Source organism: Monomorium pharaonis, chromosome 11 (genome assembly GCF_013373865.1).
Source record: "Monomorium pharaonis isolate MP-MQ-018 chromosome 11, ASM1337386v2, whole genome shotgun sequence".
NCBI classification, from domain to species: domain Eukaryota; kingdom Metazoa; phylum Arthropoda; class Insecta; order Hymenoptera; family Formicidae; genus Monomorium; species Monomorium pharaonis.
The window spans coordinates 7,885,632-7,910,857 of record NC_050477.1 but is presented as its reverse complement, the minus strand read 5'-3'; the positions used below and the strand labels follow the sequence as shown (position 1 = coordinate 7,910,857).

Here is a 25,226-nt window from a genome sequence, read left to right as displayed (position 1 = left end):
CGTAGAATCGTTCGCCGGAGGGACAATGTTGCATTCGTTAGCAATACCTATATAATATAATAAATTGCCGAGAACAGTTTCTCATGACTCGCTTTGAATCACCCTCCATCGCGTCGACGAACATAAAATGTCTCCTGCTTTGATAGTCGAGATATATCCTAATGTTAATTACACTAGGAACATTAATGTGTTTTTAACTAATTAATTAATTAAATTGTAATTTGACAGCCAAATAATAGTATTACTGCTATAAACAGCGGAAAGAATTGTTTTTCTTTATAAATTAAAGTTTTATTACTTTTATTCAATTATAAATTAAAGTTCAATTTTGTGATACGTTATCTTGACCTTTGAATGCAGCTATGCATCGTCAGTATATGTACATATATAATATATATAATAGATCACTTTTTTTATCGGATGTGCATCAAATGTGCAATATATTTAATGACATCTTTAAACTTTCAAATTTTGACTCAGGAATCCTAATTAAATCGCATGAAGGACATAAAATAGAAGTATGCATGTTTTCCTATCGCCGTAATGCGAGGATCGTGAGACGCAGATCTGAGCGCGTAGCCACTAGCAATCCATAAATATCTAGTCAAAGGTCTGAACGGAGGTAATGCAACGTTGCAAAATAAACAGCAATTTGTGTGCGTGAATATTTGTCTGTTATGAAACATCTTTAGTTGACATTTACTGTCACGTGCTTATTATCCTCCCTCCGTGCATCTCTGTGACATGCTCGACGCTTTGATTGGCTTTGATTAGCATTACGTATCATTAGTAATTGCTCCCAGCGACGTAAGTATTGTAGATGCGCCGTTACGCTCAGCGAGATTATACGGCTGCATGCGCAGCTCTGGGCACAGTTTGACGACGAGAGATTCCCGATTGATAAGTATCAACTAAAAATATACAACAATATGATAATCATATATGTTTTTTACGGGACTTGTAATATTAATCGGCACAAGTGAGACACAAAATTATTATAACGTTGCTCTTTATGACCTTATCACTTGAATATACACGCGAGCTCGAGCACGGCCAGCCTCATTATAATCGTGACGATACGTTACGACCTCGCGAGTACATTACAAAGAGACACTCTTGGAATATAGCCGCTTATTGGCCGCCGCTATATGTATATTATAAGCGCTGACACTGGCTCAGCCATCGCAGGCATTATGATCGCCTGCCATTAAAGTAATTGACGCCGCTCATAGGAGATAGATACGCTTCTTGTTGACCGACCCCGACGACACCACTCAACGTCGCTTCAATGAGCGTCCAGTCTTGACCTCAGTGTACGCTCAAACGATCGATTAAACGCCGCCGCCGCCGCCGCTGCGAGTCGCAATTTACATTAGAACGCCATTCCCCCGGCTTTCGTAATTCCGAGAGCCGATCTCTTTTCTCTTCCGCCATTCAACGACACCCATTCATCATCGTTCCGCGCACTGGCCGGGGTCGAACGCTGCAATTACCTCGATGATCGCCGTGAATCGATAATATCGGTTTTACCCGCGACGCACGAAAGCGGCATCGTCACGGGCGTGTCGACGCCGAAACACGTGTCCTTTCCGTGAGAACAGAAGAGAATTCGCCTGGGATAGGCTGCGCGCGGCTATCTTTCACCGCTCGGTGTTCGGTGCCGAGATCACCTCTCAGATATCTCGCTGCGTCTTTCCTGCGCCGTAATAGATCCTTACGTATATACGAGTATACCCGGTAAACTCGAGCGCGATCTCCATAACGAGGAGGCCCCGTTCGATTATTGCGCCGTTAAAATGCGCAACTTCTCTCCTTCTCTCTGTCACGGTGAACGTTATAATTCGACGGGTTTCCGCGCGCGGGCATCGTCACGCCGATTACGCTACGAAAGGATGCCGAGGATGCTCGAAAACGCCATTCGGCCGCGCCGCCGCTGACTTTACGACCGCTGACACCTACCGCGACCCGCAATAGCGCGCGCCGACTATGTGCTGCAGCGCGTGCACCGTTTGCACCGGGGTGTTACGGCCGCGAATATTAAAGTAATTGATGCCTCCATAAAGCAGCGAGCAGCGGCACGTCTTCGATGTCCCTGCGACCCTGGGCGCTTTAAAGTCGTGTTCACATAACTCCGCGCGCGTGCTCCATCTTGACCCCAGGCCCGGCGATGTATCCTATCGGCTACATCTTTGTTGCTCGATGTCCGGGAATTTATAATTCCTCACGTCCGCAGCTCGCTCCTCAAACGCGTTTTTAAGTCGCCGGCCGAGAGACCGGCGACCGGTAATTACTGTGCGCAGATTATTATACATATTTATTATTTATCACGCAACATATGTTACAATACATGCAATATTTTATCAAGTTAAAAATTAACCAAGTACAAGTTAATTCGGAATTTTTTACACAATTAAACGATAGTTTTTTTTATTGAAAGTGACATTTTTTTTTTTTTTGACGACTGAGCAAAAATCAAAATTGGCAATGGCACATAAACGTGTATTAATGACGAAATTCAGTTTTATTCGGGTAGATTCCTCTATCTTCTCACTTCCCGTAACCTGCTGCGAGCTTCAATGTGCGTGTATTACGGAACCCGCGGATCATTCCGTGTGCACGATCGCCTTTAACTTCGCGGCAGTCTCCGTTCGCTGTCTCGTATATTTTCTGAATAGATACGTGGCCCGTGTCACCGTTCTCTTCTCGCGTATCTTCTCTCTTTCTCCTTATCTCTCTTTCTTTCTCGTAACATCTCGTGACTACCGTTCGATGGGGGTTCTCCGGCAACCGGTTCTACGCGCGACATTCCTCGCTACCAAAAAATTCTTCAATATGTAGTCACGCACGTACATCTCGGTACGCGTTACGCAATCGTATTTTGTACCGAGAGAGGTAAACATAGAAGAATCTCACGCGCATAATGTACTACATGTGGCGTGATGAAAGGCAACGTTTGTAACACCTTAAAGTCGCATAATAACTCTTTACATGCGAAAATATTAAATTACTTAAAAATAAAATATCGTGCAACGTATGGTTAAGATGAATCCCCGTGGTCCTCTCGACTGGATCTTGGCGCAAAGTGCATAACGCGGGCACCGGGCTTTTACGCGATGTACCGGCGCGGCGCGGTGTGGCGCGATTTAAAGACCGGCTCGTAGTCGCGTAGGCGGCTGCCTTGTCTCGGTAAACCGAGCTTTACGGCTCGCACGGTGCCGTCCATCGTGAGATCGTATTAGAGCGCCGCGTCGGCGTCGGCTTTGGTATGGGTTTAGTTCGAGCAGGGGGTGTCCGGAGGAACAACGGTGCACCGATACAAGAGAACGAGACAGCGGGATGGGGCCTGACGATGGTCAGGGTAAACGGAGACAGAGGAGGAACGGGGGGGAGGCGGGGGAGGAGGAGAAAGGGAATGAAAAGGGGGAGATGTAGCAGAAGGGCACATGGAAGGAACAACGTGTAACGATGTATCAAGCTGTTGCGCCCCCGGCGTGTCCGGCAATGGTGGATCGTCGCTTTGAGCTGGACCGCGGCCGCCCCGGCTCTGCATCATGCCTTTACACGCTCCCAATGCCCAAACGAGGGACGATAATGCCCTCGCTCTCGTCTTGTTCCCGCGCATAGACACTATTAATTTCGTATCCCCCTGCCTGGTGCACGAGCCGCGCCGCTGGATTCATCCGATTGACTCGTTCGGCCGCATCGCCGTTGGATACCACGCGTATTACTTTTTCAATAGCCCGCAAGCTGCACAATCGACGTTTATCGTTCTCGCGACTTAGAAACAGAAGAGACGAAATATTGCGCGCATGAAAACAAATTACTCACCGTTCTCCCTCGTTCAAAATATCAATCTTGTTGTAACAATCTTACAACACGGATTTACTGGACACGCGTTTGTTTCTACAACGCTAATTAAACGAGTGTAACAATTATGTTGGGTATTGCAATTTTATGAAATATAAATTAGTTTTAGAAAATAAACGGCTGATAGAAAAAGCTGTTTTACATGTAATAATATGTGAAATTTTTCTATAACAATATTTGATCATTTGACGAAAATAAACGCGCTTTCAATGGGACAATGTACACGCGTATTTTGGATTCCTCTTGAGCCACGATGTTCCTGTGTCATAATAACGGCGAACGTCGTCAGACACACAATGACGAGCGAAAGTGGGCCTTAAATGGCTCAACAACAGATTGAATCCGGCCCAAGGGCGAAATGCGCGGCTTTCTATTGCAATCCCGGCCATTATTGGCGTCGCGTGAATAGGCCGTGTAATATATCCCCACGCCGTCAGCCGAAACCGTCATTTTCACGAGTGTCACGGCGCACAAAACCGAAGTACCGGATGTATAATGACACGTTGACAGGTGCGTATGGCTTGACGGTCGATCGATGGCCCTGGACACGCAAGAGCTTAGCACGCGACACACGTGCGCGCACCTATATACATTAACTATATATACGTATACAGATATGGAGATCGGCTGTGCGTACGGCGATGGTGCGTGCGAGGAAACGCGTGTACGTTTCGCACGTGCCTGCCGTGCAACGTTCCGCTTGGAAAGCTCCTCTCCACCGGCGTCGGGGCTCTTTGCTCCACGATCGGCTGGCCTGCGCGCGTATACTCGCGTGTCCCCCTCGCTCACGTATTTACATTCCTCTATTACGGTAATACGACAGAATCAACAACTGTTACCGGTGCTTCAATATTTCATTGTGAAGGCCATACTGCGTATCTTTCTTCTCGCACGCGAAATGCGACGACCCCTCTTTTCCATCGCGATGATTTTCCGCAAAGTTAATTCGTCAGTTACCTTCTCCTCGTCTGGCAAATAGTCGAGCGTGCTGCTTCTGTGGGAAAGTTCGCAACGGGAATCGAGAAAGGGGAAAGTGGATAATTCATTCGAGAAGTATCTTTGGGAACATTGCATTTATGATATTATGGGAAAAAACAAGATAAAATACGAATTTACAAAGTGTCTACAAAGTACCGTAACAATATATATTATACGCTTGACGGAGAAACAGACCTCAGTTTCAGCAACGTACTGCTCCCTCTAGGAGGACATTCAAAGACGGGATTATTTCATCAAGTTACATGGACCTTTGATGGACGAGGTGGAAAGGTAAGGTGAGTCGAGGAACGTAACACGACGCGATCGTATCCGAACCCGAGGAGGAAGACTGCCAACCCTTGCCTAGGGGTAGAAGCCAACGGAGGGGGAGGCAGGGTCCACGAGACGGAAACCCCGGGAAAGGGTATCTGTTGTCATGGTCCCTGATGCTCCATTATTGATTAAAGATGGCTGGTTTACTGGCTGGCTGGCTGGCTGGCTGGCTAGATGGATGGCGCAGTCGTGACGCCATTTTAATATGCGCAATTATAATGTGTACCTAGAGCCTCAGGGGGACAAGAAGGACGGAAGGGGCTGACGTGCGGAAAGGTATCAGCGGGGTGGAACACGGCAAGTCGTCAAGCGTGAGGTCCAAGAGGGAGGGCAGAGGGTTTGTCGAGGGTGGCGGGGAAATATACTCTTTGGTGACCCTGCTCTCCGGTAACTGGCCCGCCTTCTTTGTTTGCCCGAAATCAGAGGGGAAACCGTGTAATTGAGGAGTTAATTAGGACGCGTTCGGCGCTTTAATTGGGTTCTCTTCTGCCGTTCTCCCTGCGTTTGCGCTTCTTCTCTCGCGATCCTCTCTCAACAGGTAGTCAGCACTTGCACGATCGCGTCGTCCACATCTCGCAGACGTGCAAAATTTTGGAGATCTCATAGAGAACAGTAATATGCAACGCTCGGCCAAATTGTCAAACTGCGAAATCGAAATTATTAAATTGGGAATTGGTTGTAATTTAGAAATTTAGCTTACTTAAGCACGTGCAAATGAAAAAGTCAGCCTCGAGAATTGTGTGTAGATCAATTACAAATATGAGAGACGCGAAAATTAATGATCACGAAAGTCAAATCGTGAGTCGCGAACATTCGTATATATGAGTAAAATGTATTTTGTTCTCGGTGCACATTATTTCGCGTCGAGAATTCCGACGTTTATTAATACGCGCCGAATTGATTCAGCCGCCCTTGCCCGCGGAATCGACGAAACGGAGTTTTGAGGATAGTGCGCGCCTATTGAGATCACATTGGTTATCGGGAAACTCGATGAGATAACAATGAGGCCGGCTCGTTAGCGGCGGGGTTACAATGACGTCGCATCGGTTCGATATTCGACAACATCGTTGCGCGGTGTTATTCATGATGGACCGCGGCCGATTGTAATATCGCCATTAGAATGAGTTACGGGCGGATTTTCCACCATTGTGTCGTAAAATGACTCTCGCAATAATGGCCGAATTGCGGTGTACCGGTCACTGCTCGGCTCGCGCGCCGCATTGTTGCTGCATCGTAATTATTTCTTTCTCCCCCGCAGAAATGCGGTACGCAAATACCTATTCTCATGTAAAAACCAATTACTTTGAAACCTTTTGCGCAGATAAACATTTTTTTCGCCTTTCGTTCTTTTTCCAATTTTTAATCCTTCGTAATAACGACGAGGAGACAACTCGTCAAGATTGCTGTAACGATCGCGGATTCGGATATCCGATATCTCACGTTCGTGGGCGTGCACGCGGTGTGTACGCAATAACGCGTACGTCGGGTAGGTAGATAGGTAGGTACACGCGGGGCCCACAATGCCCCGTAATAGAGGAATTAATGCGTGCTGCGTGTGGTCGCGTCGGTCGTGCCCCACAGGGGTTTCGCGAGATTCCCCGATAGCATTGTCCCGCGCGTATAATTCGTGCGCACAATTAATTGAGACCGGGGAACCGGCGGCTGACATCTTTAAAAACCGTGGCAGGAGCGACGTCCTCGCGAAGGGTCGTCCTCGATGTTCGTTACACGAGATACACGCTCGTCGTACACGCCCACGCGATACGACGCGCTTGCAATTAGTTATCGGAGATGTGCGTTCGAAGAGAGAAGCGCAAATATCTTTATCTCGCGTTAATACACATCCTTGAGTCGCGGTTTTTTCACATATTCGTTTCTTTAAGGTTTTTGTTCGGACTTATTGTTGCGTTCAGTTCTTTTGCTGTCGTTCTAAATATTTAATTCCATGTGGAACGAAGGTTTTCTTCAACGCCATTTCTCTAAACGTCATGTCTAGAATATAATATTGTCATGTCCATAATGTATACGCCTTCTTAAACGGTTTGGAACTGCCTTGCGCGACATGCGTACTGCGACACACAGTATCGAACACCGCTTCGCATAAAATAACAAATAAAGACACGTGCGCGAGGGAGAAACGCCAACGAGTTTTCCCTACCGCGAATTGCCATTGCCATCGGCGTTTCCTTGCTCGCAATACGATATTAGCGTATTTCTTATTTAAGGCACCGCTATGCGACGACCGAAGGGGACGGTGTAATGCACCTTTAGTCGATAGGTCGAGAGGAGTCAGTCTTGGCGGATACCCCTCCTTTCTTTCAGAAAAATGGTGACCTGCAATTACGCTGTTAGGGCGGTCGCTTTAGAATAAGACGCGTTTTCTTGGTTTAATGCTAAATGTGTATAATCAGTCGTTCGGAAAAATTTATTAGCGAGTTGTACGGCAAATTTCGAGTCAATTCCGCGAAATGTAGACAAAGAAAACATTCTTTATTCTTTGACGAAGGAGAAAAATAGAGAAAATAGTTAGTTGTAATCTACAATCAAAGAAAATCCTCCAAGAAGAAAGATATACAAAACCGGGGAAAGAGGGGAAGCAAGAGAAAATAATGAAAAGGAAAGATCTAAGGAACAAAAGCCGACTTTTTACGGCGAATAGTTTTACAGAATATATATCGTATATGTACGCATAATTTACATAGGGGAGAGATGCTAAACCATACCGGTCGCTTATCGTATCAAGTCGTACGTTAGCAATATTTTATACTTTTACTCAATACAATCAACATTTAACAACAAAAACATGAAATAAGTAATAAATGAGTAGATGCTAAAAATAAATATTCAACATCGTTTTGCATGCTAACACATTTTAAAGAATCAGATAAAAATGATGTTAATTGTTTATGAATTTTAATTAAATATAACTGATAATAATGTAATTGTGTAATTTTATACTGAATTTGCATATTTTCATAAAAAGTTTATTGTAAAATATTTTATATTTATTATATATACTTTTAATTATTATAAAGATTAATATTTTTATAAAATCTATAAAGGTTCCTAAATTGCACCACCATAAATTTTATTACAATAAATGTGATATTAATGTAAGACTAATGGATGTTACTGATAAAAACTAACAATATAAATAAAAATATGTCAATTCCAAAAATAAATTCAAGCTAGTTTTATTTTGAAGTTATTATCTTTTTATTATTATTAAGTGTTAGAAATTTCCCTTTTTGATAAATTATTATAATACATGTCGATTAATAATTCCTTATATTTTTAACTTTATAAATTATTTAAATTTATAAATTCAATATTTTTTATAAGTGGTGATACAATTCAGAAGACTTTACAGGAATGATTTAGGCGACCGCAATTGGAGTATGCTGCAAAAACACTTGTTACTGTTGAAGGTTAATCATTGCAGTAGGAGAAACATCAAGCTGTAATTTTCAATGTTTATTTACAAACCAGTATCAAGTGGGAAATATAATAAAAAAACATGAGTGGTTCGGATTTAACAGCTTTCCGCTACATATGTATGCAAATGCATTATTTGTTGTTGAAGAAGATACGAGTGTTGTTGAAGAATTTCCTACTTGATTACGATTAATAAGACATAATTGCTGTTGCATAAGTCTACGTTTCTAATACGAGTCTAATTGTAAGTCTCATTTCCGTTACTACTCGTTATTAATGCGAAATCGGTCGAGTGCTTTTCGCGAGGACTTCTAAGCGAACCCTTGATTCACGCGCGGAGAGACGAATATTTACTTCGATCGCGGTTCGCATGGATGAAGCGCGAGGTGAAGCCGCGAGGCGAAGCACGCTTGACACGTTGGCGCTTATGAATTTTCTCGTATGCCTGCCGCAAGTCGCGCCGCGCGATAATAATTACAATGTTTCGCGGCGAGACGCGTCAACCTGTCTATTTTCCAGCGTCTTTTCCCGCGAGCGACTGCGCCTGAATGCGGATCCGCGCGGACACCGTTGGCGTAACCGCGCGTCGAACCGACTTACGTACGTAAGATAAAACATGTTTACGTATGTCGCGGCATTTATCGAGAGAAATTCATTCGTTGAGGAACATCGCGCGTTAGGCGATATCTTAGCGCGCTGAATGCTACGATGATTATCACGACTGGTATCGACGTGTTTCATCTCTATATATGTACGTATAAAATTCAGCTAGCTGTATTTAATCACATACACGGCCAATAAAGAATCAATTAAGCGAAATAACGAGTACATTTGTCAGAAATTGTATTCATTCGGTACATTTAATCCGACGTACAGTTTCCTACAATTTTGGAGAAGATATCAGAATCTGCGTGGTGTTCAACATGATGTTAATTAGCTTTTCGAACTCGAAATTAAAATAAATTATCAATTAACCTTCCGGAATTGATGATGGATCTATTGAATCTACCGTCAATTATAAATCTTATAAATTATTGTTATCAAAATTTTTATTGTATATGAGTTACGTCTTTTTATTTTTTTGAAATTTGTTAGCCAACCTTTTAGTCACCATAAATTAAATAATTGATTTTCATAGATTCAATAATTGTGTTCCAAATTTTGACGTCAGTTCCGGAAGCTTAAAATTGAGGCTCAATTCTATAATTTTAGATTCTTTCTAGATATTGCTAAATATTTGAAATTAACATAATAAAAATGATGTAATAGATTAGATATTTCAAAAAAAAGGTTTGATCATCAAGAATTAAAATTCAAAATACGAGAAGACGCGTGATGAGGTGATAATGGGGGAAGAAAGTGGAATAAGCGACAAATGAACGACTCCGGAGTATCCAGACGGATAAGAGCGGGACGAGAGCCAAGAGAGCGGCTTTTTGTCGGGCGTAAATTGTCCTCAGACTTGGGCGAACGTAATGAAACGTGACGCGCAGAATTCCGCGGCCGTCTCTGCCGTCGCTCCGCGATTTAATTCGTCGGCATGACGCGCTCGCGTTCTCTTTCTCTTCAACCCTCTCCCTCTCGTCTCTCTCTCTCTCTCTCTCTCTCTTTCCCTTTCTCTCTATTTATCTCTGCCGGTGGCATGACGGAACGCGTTTTGTCGTCACGTTATGCCGCGCGCGCCACGCCGCGCCACGCCGATCGTTTTGTCGCTGGCAATTACGGGACACGAAGTGGGCGGCACATAGCGTGTCGCACGCGTGTCGGGGCTTTGATGCGCGGATTGCGCGATCCACTGGTCCCGGCCCCCCCAGGCGGCCTATGCCGTACGGGTGTCGCCCGGCGAAGTCACGAGACTGTGACATGACACGCCGATGTCACACCGTCTGAGCATGGGTCCCATCAGATTAGAGTAGTTAGCCGGCCGTTTAGCGTCGCGCCGCGCCGTCGCGGGAACTGCGCGTTTAAGCGACAATCGTCGCTTTAATTAAATGAAGGCGCGTCGACACACGAGGATTGCAAAGTTAAACTTGAGCCTGTTAAACGCGCGAGCGTGACGCGTTGTTACGCGCGCGGTCTAATTATAGAATGGCCTTTTTCTTTTGGAAGAATGTTCGTTGTGGTCTTCTTGTCACTGCGGACATGCGGAGTTGAAGCTCTCGAATACACGACCTTCCAATGAATTTCGCGTGAACTGACAATGAGAGAGAGAAATGATTTCAATGGTATGGAAAAAAAAAAAAATCTGTCCATATACATTGGAATATAAAAAGGTATAAATACTGCAAGATATTACACAAGAATGAAAACGGTGTTGTTTAAACACGAATAGATTCGGATGTTTCGAGACCGCGAATTATCTTCGTAAATACAAGTAAATGCTGAATATATCATTTTTATTAAGTTTCAATTATATTTATTAACTATTAACTTTCTCCATTAATCTCTGCATCATTGATTATTTATTAATAAATTATATTGAATTAATTTTCTTCGTTCACATTATGTCGTATTTTCATTTGTCTATGTCGTATCACTCAATTTTCTATCATACATGCATAATTAATAATTATGATATAATCTTATAAGTTATACAAATAAAATGCATCTTTTTATGACATTATTGGTGCCTAGAGGGTATCGATCGCTCGTTCACTCGCTCGCTTTTGAAGACTCATCTCGCGCGCGCCGGAGGTCGAGGATGAACGCGCATAAATACATACAGCCGGATTTGCATAGGTCGAACACGAGGCTGAACTTCCCGGCGCTTTTACGGCACGGGTTATCCCCGCGGCGCGCTCGCGGTAGCGTGTCGCCTATGAAATTGATACCCGTCGCCGGATTGCGCTGACGTAAGTGCAACGTTCGCGGTGAAACGCGCGATTAGGACCCTCCTGACGCGGCGCCTCCAAAAAGGTCGAACGACGTCGTCGTAACGATAGAACGGCACGTCATTCGCCCACCAGGTCGTAACAACGGCGGATAACACCCCTCGCCTAAAGGGGGAGGGGTGGGACTACGTAATTTTCACTTATCTCTGGCGTAAACCGCTTCAAAGTATCGAGTATAGAAATGATATCCTTCGGCCTGCCGCGCATTACGCCGCGCTGCTCATCCTCTGGTGAACGCTGCTCGATATTGAGATTTACCGTGTCCGTTGAAACAAGAGAAGGGATACTTTACGGGAGTTAATCTTCTTTGATATGTCTACGAAGTGTACGAAACCCTTGAGCAAAGCGCCACCTTCAAAATATGTTACAATAAGATGTTTCGTAAATTTTCGGAGATCCTCGAATTAAATCTCATCTGTCGAAACTTCAAAAAATAAACACGCGATTAAAATTGTTGCTACGAGAATTATTAATTCCCATAACTTAAACGTGGACGTTCCATTAGCTCGTTCGCATTCTCGCTCTACGAGAATCTCTACGTGGATTTCAGGAAAGCATAAATTCGTTATTTAGTCATTTGCGGTACAACGTCCTAATGGCGGCAATTACCCGCACGACCGTCGTCGTCGTCGTCATCGTCGTTATTGTCCACGGGGAGGTCGTGCGCGTGTATCCGTATATTACGCCACGTGTAACGTAATATATGCGCAACATGCCTGTGTATATTACACGCGTTAAACGCATAGATACACGCAGCCGGTCGGCTTTCTTCCACCGCTCGTTAATGAAGCGGTGTGTTCGGCTCGTGTTCCTCTCGTCGGGCCATCCTCACTTCGTCATTACACGAGACGCAGCCCCCGGGGTCTGGAAATTTCGCGAGCCCCCGCCGTCCGACGCAACGCGAATAATGTCACTTCCCGTAAACCGTGGAAAATCGCAAAGCGATCCTCTCGCGACGTGTGGCTCGCGTGAAATTCTGATAAATTGCGCAAGGTTTTTCAGTGCACTTGACACTACATGCACGAATTTTTGCATCATCAAATAAGAATCTAGGTACATTCATTGCAATCAATAAATATTCCATTAATAGATAATTAATGTACCGTAAGATCGTTTCTTTTTTATGAGAAAAGATAAAGATTATGAATCACATTGATATTTAATCGTGTAACAATTTAAAAGACAAATACTTAACAACTTCTTAAAAAATATAATTATTCCGGACTTGTTAGAGTTCAAGTAGGATTTTAATAATGGAAACAAAACATATACATAGGATGTTTATTTTACTTTAGTGTTACAAAAAATACATTCAAAAATTATCTCGAACAGCAATCGCAAAAAGTTTTGTATTATTTCGAATGTACATGTTACGTGGAATTGAATTAGAAATTTAAAATAAGTTTATGACAAAAATTCACAAATTTATTCGTAAAAAGACACCATCTATTGCCACACAGTCATAATACTATAATAGTTGTTCATCTTTTCTATATTTTTTTAGCTTTATAACTTTGCCATAAGCTTGAATTAGCATAATTTTATCTTTTGGCGCTGCGTAAAATATTCTAAGAGCCAATTCGCGAATAAAACACGTCTAAGGAATCCTGATTTCTTGCGAGACACGCGCGTTCCTTCCTCAATTTACGAGGAATTCCTGGCGATTAGAGAGAAAGAGAGAAAGAGAGTCGAGTCGAGTCACGCTTCTTGTCACGGATCGAACATGTGACATTTCGTGACTGCGGGGACTTTTTGTCCGCCGTACAAAACATCTTCAGGCTTCTACGTAATCAAGCGGGTTCCTTGATCGTATACCTTATAAACGCTTTCATTGACAAGCCTTGACTCCTCGCGCATGGAATACTTTTTAGGGAACACGTAATAGCATATAGAGATAGTTACACGTTATCCCATGTTAAAAACATTCTCAAGCTAAAATAAAACAGACTGATATGATTGTAACAATTTCTATGACTATATCTCTATAACAGGGTAGAAGTGTAATGCTTATATTTTTTAAATTAACGTAAAATTTAATGGGAATTAAAAAAAAAAATCTTGTCTATTTATTTCGACCGTCAATAGTAATTCTCTTCCGTGACGGCAAAATTTTTTTATCCGATATTCTCGTCTGAAAACGGAATATTCGGGCGGATGTATATTATAGCGCATGACCGGTCAGAACGATGATTCGCCAGCATGGAATTTGGAGAATACCACGCCGCGTTTTTCGAGAGCACATCCCGTGCCTCGTATAAAAATAGTTCGCCCGATATTACACGCGGCTTCCTCGCGCGAATACCGTTGTTGCCCTCATGCTAGTGCGGAAAAAATGACGATAATACTTCACATTGTACGCCGAGATAGAATACATCTCGATCCTAATGTTTAAAATTACTACCCAATCACATGTTCTGCCACAATAGAAAAGAAACTTGGCTCAAGATTTGTTGTAAGACGTTGACTTTTGTCAAATATATTGATTATATTTAAGAAATAGACAAATTAAATTTTGTTAATTTTTAAATTAAAATGTCTTTAAAAAGCAATATTTTTAGTTATTTAAATATGTAATAACGATAACAATTAAATACAATTAAAAACCTCTGCAAAAAGAGAGATCATGGTTGTTAGTGATGTTCAAATTATAAATTACTCTTGAAGTTTGAATGCTCCAGTTTAGTGAGGGCTAAAATTCATGTCCATGTCGAGTCTCCATCGATGTCGAACTATTTCCGCGGCGTGCGGACTACCGTTACGGTAAACAGAAAATATCACTAGCGTCGAAACCTCGGCGCGAAGTAGCGTTAACTCACGGGCTTTAGGAGTTTGTTATTTCGGTTTTGGCGTTAACTCCCGCGAGCCAACGACAGGAGACATTCGCCAGACCACCCTGAAATCGTTTTTCTCCTCCCCCCCTCCCTCCTGTGTTCGTTCCACCGGTTACTGACTTTCTACACTGCGTCGTGACCAATAGTGCCTGATGGTGCTGATGCTAAGCCTTCGGGCACGAAAATAACTAAAACGCACTGGCAATGGCGTGATGTAAGATTTTCCACGGTATACAAACGGAAGTTCGACACAGAAAAAAAAACCGTTGGTACGCGCTATCAACGAATAATTCGATTTCGTTATACCGGAAGCTTGGAGTACAAACTTCTTTCTGGCCGAGTCAGATTTTACAGATTGTGCTCACTTGTACTTTCGCGATAGTCGATAGAAAAATTCGAAGAATACGCTGCAGAACGGCGCTGCGAATGAAAGTCTGGTAGCGGAATTGTTTTTACGGTGCTTATGGGGCGGCTCGAATCGCGCACGCGGCCGCGATTAATCGCGTGGAATTCGTGTCGCAGCCTCACCTGCGACTTCGCCGAGGACGATCAAAAAGTCCTTACCGCGTTCCGCGGTGAACGGGACGCGCCGCGCGGGCACGCACAGCGAGAGAGGCTCCTTTTCTCATCCCGAGCCTCTCTTCTCTCTTAGCGGGCCGGTTCCTCCACAAGAAACACTTTCAATGGACCACACGCGCGACGACCTCGCGCTCGGCGCGAGTGCGCTTCTTACAGGGTCAGGGGCTTATGTCATCTATCTTAGGAAGCTGCGCTCATATTCAACCGCGGCGACACTCCAATGCACCGCTCACAGTGGGACCTTTATCCATCGAAACAGCAGAGAGAGGCTTTCGGGTCCCGTGCACATCACGAAGTAATGAGCGATGAAATGGATGAGCTCGTTTATTAACCCCCCTATTGTGCCCGGCTCTCGGTTTAAATGTTTATAGCAGTTGAGATTACGTTTCATCATAACTACAAATTTTTACAAAAACTTATTTTAGTTATGTAGCTCTAACTTTTTAAATTATATACAAATAGATCGTTTTATTTTATAATAATCGCTCCTTTGAAGTAACGTTTCCGAGCCGTAATGAACTTACCGTCACACGCATTTGTCATGTCAGAAATATTATAAATAATATGTTTCCCTATATGCAACGTATTATTAATTATCCAATATATAATTTAGTTTATTATTTGATCATAGATCGTTATCAGGCAAATAAGATTTAATATCTTGATATAGTCTGTAAGACTGTGTATGTATGTATGTGTGTGCATACTTATTTAAATTGATGCACCAGCATGTCAATACTGTCACAAATCAGTATTGAACAAAGATGTTAAAAAAATATCACGTTTTAGCTGCCATACAGGAAATAAGTTAATTAGATATATCCATGAATTTAAATGTAAAATTTATATGTAACTAATGAATTTGAGTGAATATCATGTTGTAATTTAATCTCTATTACTACATAGTCTCAAGTATTCGTTAGCGTAATAAATTTTGCGTTGATAAATACGTTGATGGTTTTTTGTTCGTGTGATCAGCTGGTCCAAAATGACTTCGATAAGATCGCTCGCGTCGTGTCATGTGACATCGTTATTTTTTCAAAGATCTTTCACGCCACACCCGGTCGGAAGCGATAAGCGACAGAGAGAAAAAGAAGTACTGGCCGTAAATTAATTTTTAAGTACCAAAAAGAATTTATATTGACGGTCTCTTTTAGGAACTTCCTTTGGAGGAGATAAAGAGAGTATATTAAAAAATTTTACATACACATAATAAAATACATAAAAAAATATATATGATTTTTTTAAATTCCATTTAACATCAAAATATTTCTTCGAGATGAGGTGTAAATGTAAATATAAAAGATAATGTTTACTTAAATTCTTTGCTACTGCTACAAAATATTTAGTAAACTCAGGAATTAAAAAAAAGATACATAAATTCGTAGGATAACATGCGTAACTTATCATCAATAATTTAATGGAAAAATAGGTGCCTCGAATAATATCGATTTTCTCTTCGTTACAGTGGCCTACGTGGTTTTTCCGCCCAGATCTACCACTTGGCACGCCGCTGCCGACAAGTCACGTTCCAAATTCGAGTAACGTTCCTACTTCGTCGCCTCTGCCATCTCGGACGCATCTGGATGCTCCGAAAGGGCCGGAGCCTCCTTCCAACAGCAACAAAGTCCACGGACAGATGCCAACGATATGCACAGTGAGTGACACGTTTGATCATTCGCAATTTGATTCTGCCAACTAGACCGTAATAACTCTGTGACTGTTGTCTTGCCTGTATATGCGAATCTCACAAGTGACCGAATCATTGGAAACTTGTGGCAAGTCAGAAATATTAGTATATATTTATAGCTACGAATTTTTGGAAAATGTATACAGTATATATTTGAATAGTTTAATAGGATAAAAAAACTATCAGTTGAATCAGTCACAATAAATAGCGAAATAGTTGGAAAATAATAAAAATAATAGACAATATGATGATAAGAAGCATACAGAAAAATATTTTGCATTCTTTGAAAAAAGAAATTATATTTCTAGGAAAAAAATAATGGTGTCTGGGTTGGTTCCCCCCTCTCCATACAAATTATTAACAATTATTTTAAAATTTGATCGATTATTAAATCACCCAATAATAGTTAAATGCTGATAATATGCATGGTAAGCGATACTCATTCGCTCGTTGGCGATTTTAATTAATGCACAATATCGTTAATGGCGTCGATTATTCTCGACTCTCTATGATTGTTATTAATTTATTTGACCGCAACTTTATGCTGTTACAAACTGCACGAGTTGTGCTTAAAATTGTAACGCAATCATATCCCCGCATACGTATCGTCATTGTACGTATTATTCAAAATAAGTGATTAAATCAGTTCGATTTTTTTGCATATCTTGCGATTGCGACGACTCATTATACGTGTGAGACTTGTGTATAATAGTTTTGCTGTCCGACAAAAACAACGCCGGCTAATTGAAAAGTACGACTGTTCTTGCGACTAGTAATAACGCATAATGAGCAGCAATTTTGTATAAAATTACGAATATATTTGTACTATACGTGTGAACGGCAGCGAGTTTTGAACGAGGTCGATTGTCATTCGTATATGTTTGATCTGATTGCATTCGTCGTCAGTCACGGAGCGAGGTAATTTCCACCGCGAACCTGGTACTTTGTCGCGATAGCGTGCCGACAGGTGACACCGAAAACTGAAATACACGCTCAGCACGAAACGATACTCTCCTGCGTGCTTATACACTGTGATTTTGTCTCCTTCGTCATGAACTAATGCTACGTGACGTTCGCCCTGTTGACCCAACCAACCCCATGACCCCTCATATTTTTTTGCATGTTTTTAGAATCGAGGTGGTTTTTTTCACTGTAACATCTGGTTATAAAAGAAATGACATACCTACGTTTCCTTTTTTTTTTCAACGCTTATTTATTACGTGCGTGGTATAAATTTTAACCCTACATACTACGGATAAAAAAATTTTTTTTCACCGAAATCTTAATTTAATACATTTTTTGTTATTAAAATTTTGATAGTTTAAAATATTTATTAATATTTTATTTATGTTAAAATAGTGTTAATTTAGTTATTCTAACACTTTGCAAAGAAGTAAAAAAATCTAAAATTTATTCTTATAAAAAAACTTAATTATTTGGATATAAACCTTAAATTAATTATTCTTTTGTTGATAATATAAGTAAGTTAAATTGTTGTATCATTGCTCCATATATATTAAGATTTACAGTTTATTATTATTACCTAAGGGTAATGGCACGATTGACACCCCAAACTACCCCATCGACGGTTTCGTCCTCGTATTATCCAGTCACCCAGGTCGCCGGAACTCATTTCCGAGCTGAGTGGCGCATGGATTTAACGATCGGCGACACGGCACAGACGTGCCGGTCGTGTAAGTTACGAGTCCGACACGGAACACGATCGATATTCAATTTACAGTTTTGTCACAACCGGTATTGCGTGTGTTTCGTGGAAAAGTGGTGCGCCATCACGTCGATGTTACACCGTGGGAGTCGTTCGGCGACGCCCGTGGTATTGGCGTGGTCTGAAGTCCTGAAAACCGCGTGGGCGACGAGCGCCTCGTTAGAGCGCCGTCGTGGTGCTCGTTAGCGCGGACGATGCGTCTCGTCGACCGTTACGGAGTCATTTAAAATGTAATATTTAATAAAGGCACGCGTCCGAGACGCGTACCCTCTATGATTGCGCCGGAGGGCCTAGGTCGGCTTCCTTCTCTCCTCTTCCTCCTCCGCTACGATTGTTATCCGCCTGTCGCGTAAATCGCGACGCCCGGATATTAATTATCGCGCGGGATTGCGAGTAGTCGCGCCGAATGATCGATCTGGTCGCCGCGATTAAAGACGGCACTCGAGTGGGCGGAGGAGGCAATTTGTATCGGCCCACGGGCGTGTATAAGTCACGATGTGTTTGGACGCATGCACCGTATCGAAAATAATTTTGTCCAGGATTAATTAGCCTTTGAAAGCTGCGAAGCGATTGCAACACGTTTAACGATGTCGGATTAGATGTAACAAATGATTGGGAAAAAATATTGTAGCTACGATTCGTGGGTATATAAAAAGCTCGAATTATTTATAGAAAGAATATATTGCTTAAAGTTGACAATTTATGGTAAGGCATATTTTCTCGAAGATCAACCGTCAATCCAAAAGTAAGTCACCTCGAGTGTTTTTAGTGCGAGAAAATAGAGCTTAGTGCAATAATTTTCATTATAAAGAACTCGTATCTATTTTTTTCTTCTTATTTTTCTTAATATTAAGTATAAATTTATATAAATAACGATCTCTAGTAAATTATAAGTAATCGTTTACGCGAAAAGATTAGGTGACTATTCTCGGGTTTAATGCAATGTGCAATTTCGGTTTTTTAAACACATTTTCTATAGTTTCCGTAAAATATACTTTGATTTTTAAGACGAATACATGCGAGCTCGCGGGAGATCGAGCAGTGTCATTTCGAAGTTTATTTCTCCTCGCTCGTACGTTTACGACGCGCGGAAACAGCGATCGCACAGGCCTATTTTTATTTCTCTCATGAGTTATTCGCAGCCACTGCTGCCCCATTTATTCTCATTGTAGTCACTCGTCGGCAGAGTCGTAAGGCAACGTGGTATTATCTGCGAACGTTGCTATGTATTTTCCGCGCGCTTCATATCGACGCGCACGGTCGCGCTAATAAATGTGCGTTTGTAAAAAAAAAAAAAATTGTTCCGTTCCGAGAAACAGTTACTGCAAATTGCGACCGTGCGGAGGTACCTGTATACCTGGCGCGCGGTTACGCGATCCTCGATATTCTATCCGGATCGTTAACGGCGATAACGCGCAGTGATTTTATTTCGGAGGATCAAGAGAGGATACTCTCTTTTTCTCTCTTTATCCGCGCGCGACTGCTCGTGCTCGAAATTCGAAGCACGCGGCGAGCCTTAACCCTCGACCACCACGTTCGATTTGGGTTTTGGGTAACTACTACGGAAGGAGGTCCAGTTCCCGATATCTCCGATAGAAATGACGCAGTACTTTATACGTGTCTCGCAAGTATTGTTGCCCCGAACTCTTTATTTTTACGTTATTTAATTTTGTCCACTTTTTTTACACAAATGTTGCGCGTTTTTCTTCTCGTTCCCGAGATAAAATTCTAATTACCACGTTAATTTCGCGGAAGAGAGAATTTACTCTTTTTATTTTTATCGCGGATGATACAATATGATACTCACCTTTCCGAATGCAAGGGCGTGTTATTCTTTATTACGCGTGTTCGCAGTTTCAGTTAAATCGAGCGTCTAAATGCAACCGGTATATAAAAGATACCACGCGCTTCGGAAACATTTTATCCACGCGCGCACGGCCGAAAGCAGAATAAAAATGTATCTTATCCAAGAGGGGTAAAACGAATTTATCGCGGCGGGGTTACGCGGGCGCAGTTTCGAACGCGATATTTTTAGCGAGATATCGATGCAGTTAAATCGCGAGAATGGAGCTACCACTCACTATTCCTTCCATACATCGCGAGACTTTCGTAGCCGACAAATATTTCAAGGTGTTAGGAACTTTACGGTTATGGATTTCGTATTAAAATTTCGTTAATCTCTTAACTTAATAATATAAAGCTTCAAAGCTAATTAAAACATATTAACATAGCATTGTTAATTGTACTATATATCGATAGATACTGGCCATGGTAAACGTACTTGCAGTTACAATTAATACGTTTTATTTATCTGGACAATTAGTTGATATATAAGTGAAATATTATACCACCGAATACAGATTCTTCCTCTGAACCATCGATTACTCGCTGTACAAGGCAACAATTAATCAGTAAGTAAATGCGGAAGTACCAATTAAATATTTATCATATATAAGAAACCGGTTTGCGATATCCACGATGAGAAAATTACGAAAATTTTCTTAATATAATAAAGCCTCTATAATTGGTTAAAGTTGAAGTCGTTTTAGGAAGCATTCTCCTTGCTTATTTAGCGGCCACAATTAATCATGTAACAAATAACGAGGAACGAGCACAAGGATTGACCGATCGCAATGAGAAACCGGCTCGAAATTAACGACCGACTAACGATACCTAATCACGATTGACGCGAAAATTTCAAAGTAAGATGTATGAAGTGCAAAGTAGGTTTTGCAAGTTCACTTGTCGTACCGCGTGTGCATGTGAGTACCGGTTGTTAAACTGGGACGACCGCGGGGCAAAATCTAATTGCGCCGACCGCTTAATTAGATCGTTGGCACTCGCGCACGGTCTCGTCGTGCCCTTCATGCCGAACTCGGTCTGTCCTCAAGATACGGATCGGCCTTAATTCATCGCGCTCACCGCGGGATTAATCTCGCTCGCGGGTGCCGCGGCTCGGCGCGGCTCTAAAATTAGCGCGAACGTCAATTGAGCGCAGTGACTGCACGCACGCGTCGGCATATACATAGCACACATCGATTACTTCACATGTGTGCCTTTTTCCCCTCACTCTCTCTCTCTCTCTCTCTTTTTCTGCCCCACGCGTGCGATGTAAACGCGCGTAAACGTCTCGCGTGGCGATCGCGAACGACTTATCGGATTCGCCGCGGGCCACTCCAAGATGGATTTCATTATCACAAGGTGTCTTTGATCCCGTCTTGTAAACGCGTTTCCATTTAAACAGACGTTATAATGGCAGTCAGCACGACAACCGCGATCGAAATTACAGGCTCGTTCACACGAAAGAGAATTAATTATATTTTATTAAGAAAGAAAAATCAATATTACTTTTGCGGAAACCTCTGTATGTGCATGATAGGAAAGCTGAATGTCTTCAAAATGAGAATATGAGGACTCGCGCTAACGGCATCGCATTCCTGCGACTACAAGTGTAATCATATTTAGCGTCCGGTAAAAACAGCAGTTTACGCTTGGCTATTCGGTCAAAAAGCGAGTGAATTTTTTGTTAATAAGAGCATCATCAAGATGGCATTATCTTGCAGCGCGTATTCGATCTGCCTGCCTATCTGTATCGGCACGAGACGCTTTGCATAATGGCATCTTCTACGAATTCATTACGCGACGTATACTTGAAGGCAATGTATTGGTGCTAGAGAAATGCAGATTCGACGTTTAGAGCTCCCGCATGCTACGAAGTTTCTTTCTGGGATACTTTAATTTATGCGTCAATAAAATGTCCGTAAGATTTGTTGAGCGCGCTTTACGAGATGCTTATTGAATGTCGTACAGTGCTTCTATCGTTAAATGAGAAAACATCCGCATCCTCTTTCGACTTTCGATTACTTCCAGCACATAGCGACACTAATTTTTTTTTATAATTTCTTAATTTTATTTTCTATTTTACTTTTTTATAATTCACACGTTTTACGAGTGAAAGCCGACGATTTGTTTTATAAATATTACGTAAATATTACCTGTACACCTGACCTACACTGACAGAAAAAAAACTTGATTCAAATAAATAGTTATTTGAATAGTACTGGCAGCAAATTAAAAAATTTTTTATTTCAAATAAGTAGTATTTTTTGTATTTAAAAAAATGTTATTTATTTGAAATAAATATTATTAATCATTTTATAAAATATGTTATTAATACTATTCAATTAACTATTTATTTGAATGAAGTATTTTTTTCTATCAGCGTATACGTAATATTTATAAAACTCCATGGAAAAGAGTAATCTTTTACAATGAAGTGCCCTTACAGAATGATACATTCAAAGGAGACGAGAGATAATTCTCATGGTGTAACGCGGTCGGTCGCAAAATAAGACGGTATGCGTCTCGTTATTAGCTATTCGACCGGTGATGGACAAAAAACGCAATAATTTCATCGGTGCCGGCCTTAACGACGACGTGGCCGTGACGACAAAAAGCTCAATCTATCAAATTGTCACTGGCCTTTCTATTCCATAGCTCCGCGCCTTCCCTAATAAGCAATCTTCTCGGGGACCTTACCGTAAACCGCCATCCACCACCTGAATGGGTTCCGGACCGGTACCGACCGACCGGCCGACCGTCTTCGATCACAGGGCCGGTTTCTTGTCTCCTCGACGAGCTAGCTCACCGCGAGTCCTCGATCACGAATTTTTCTGAAAGTATTGATTTGGTACACGATCAGTTTTATAGCAATAAAAAGCACTCCATGTTAATTAATTTACATAAATGCATAACAATTTTTCTCCATCGCAAACACGTAATTTCAGATCGAAAAGTGGTAAACGATATTAATGTAAATCACATTCTAATATAAAACAAAAATTATTTTAGAGGCGGTTATTTCCACGTTGAAGTATTTTCGAAACATCGTCTCGGGATCTTTTTTTCTCATCTCTTCCCGATCACGGGATATTCTTATGGACCAGAAATCTCTCGACGTGACGCCTTCCGTGCGGTCAGTATTTAAGTCCGCTAAGTACTCGCGCTCCCTCCGCTTTGCTTTTAGTCGACGCCTTGCGTGCGCGCGGACCGCCGTCCCTGGACGGTGCACACAGTGTGTTCTCTCTGAAACACACTGGCTACCAGATGCCAGGCACGAATCGTCGGAAGAACGCACCGCCGCGCGCCGCGCCGGTAGTCGTCATCGCGCCGTCATCCGAAGACAGACAACCGGCCGGTTAATAACCAGCCAGATTTTGTTGTCCTCTTTTGCGGCCGCGGCGAGCGTTGCGGCTCCGAAGTCACTTTGCTAATAAGTCATTTGCCGTGCCGCGTTGGATGTCGCCGCCTGCTTATGAAGGCGTCCCTTCATGGCGCGCATACAAAAGGATGTTTCATTAACCTAAGACATTTTATCGCGGACAGTTAATTATTTCCAAGAAGCGATACGCGGCGCGTTGCGTGGCGCCGCGGCGCTCCGGATTTTGTGTTTCGCTCTCTATACCGATCGCCCTCAGCGAGGGGCAACAGGACGGCAAAGACAGTCGGTCGACAGACGGCTGATTGTTGCAGAATCGCGGTCGGATTTTGGCGAAGCATAAACTTCGTCCTCCCGCGCATTCGCTCCTCACCCCCCGCCAATTCTTAGAATGAAACGGAATAAACTTTTTTTTCTATCAAAGATACCCAGATATAATTACAAGTTCTAATATTTCTTTTGTAATGATCCAAATATGTAAATCGAGTAAGTAACGTCACGCGAGCAGAGTTTCATGTGAATATATAATTTCTAATTTTATTATAACGTAAACGTGACATCGCTGACATTTAAGATATACACAGTGCCTTTAAATTCTCGGAAGATATCCCTCATAATACGTGCTACTCTTTTACGAGCGTGTAGCTCCAGTTTGAGGCAAGGCTAATCCGCGAAGAATGCGCAGCAGCATTTTCGCGTAAAAGATCTTTATTTCCCCGGGTGGACGGGCTTAACGACGTCGAAGCCTCGGCGAGACGGAACCGATATGCCGAGAAGGCAATAAACAGGTCGCACTCGCGCCACGCATGGTACGTCAGTCCGATGCTGGTGAGGCGGCTGTTCGAGGCTCACCTGCGAGAGCAGAAGCAGCGCTGGGTTTAATCGCGAAGTAGAACGGCTTCTCGGGCGTTTTTTCTTTTTTTTTTTTTTTTTACGGACGCGAATGTAGAATTGCGGCGGTCGCGGGTCGTTAGCGACTGTATGTTTTTACTTCCTCTTTCGGAATCGTCCTCCTTGGTTTCGTCGTCTAGATGAGAAGCTTTTCTCTCGGTGCCATGGAATTTATTTCATTTTACTTTAAATGTCACGTTAAAAATAATTCAGCGAAAGGCTTGTACTTACATTGTCGTTTTTTTCTGTGAAAAAATTTAGCTAAAATTGATCTCGACACGGTTTAACGAAAGATTGTGTCATATTTATAATCGCGATTCAAATGAACCATATTCTGCTTTTTGTGACAATAATCAACGTATGTATTAGCAGCTTCTGATTTTAAATCGGGGGAAAAAGTTGCATGTTATTCACGTACGCTTGAAAAAGAATTTAGAAAAAAAAAGTTACCAAAGATATTTAATTAGTTTTGATAATTTGAAAAATATCCAAATATTCAAATTAAGAAATGTAAAAAATGCTCTATAACGGAATAATTACGGGAATAATAAATTACTCAGCAAATGTGTGAATGTTGTTCTTCAAACAAGCGCATTGGATTTAGCAATTCCTTTCCAACGCACAGTTATTAATCAACCGCTCGAATCCTGACGCAGAATAATTTCATGTGTCATATTTAAACTCTGCTTCGCGATACGCACATACATAAAAGAAGCACACACGTCTTTTGGCCTACATTTATATTTCACATTACATTGAATATCTCGCGGTGCCCGACTGTCGCACG

The 25,226-nt window shown here is 42.1% G+C and overlaps 1 protein-coding gene across 2 annotated transcripts in view; it reads left to right on the top strand.

Annotated features, from left to right (window-relative positions):
• LOC105837961 (zinc finger protein basonuclin-2) overlaps window positions 1-25,226 on the top strand; it is a 250,438-nt gene that overhangs the window by 9,920 nt on the left and 215,292 nt on the right. For both annotated transcript variants that reach the window (XM_012683177.3, XM_028191323.2), the window contains exon 2: window positions 16,383-16,571. In XM_012683177.3, the coding sequence (XP_012538631.2) occupies window positions 16,383-16,571 (189 nt within the window). The remainder of the gene's footprint in view (window positions 1-16,382; window positions 16,572-25,226) is intronic.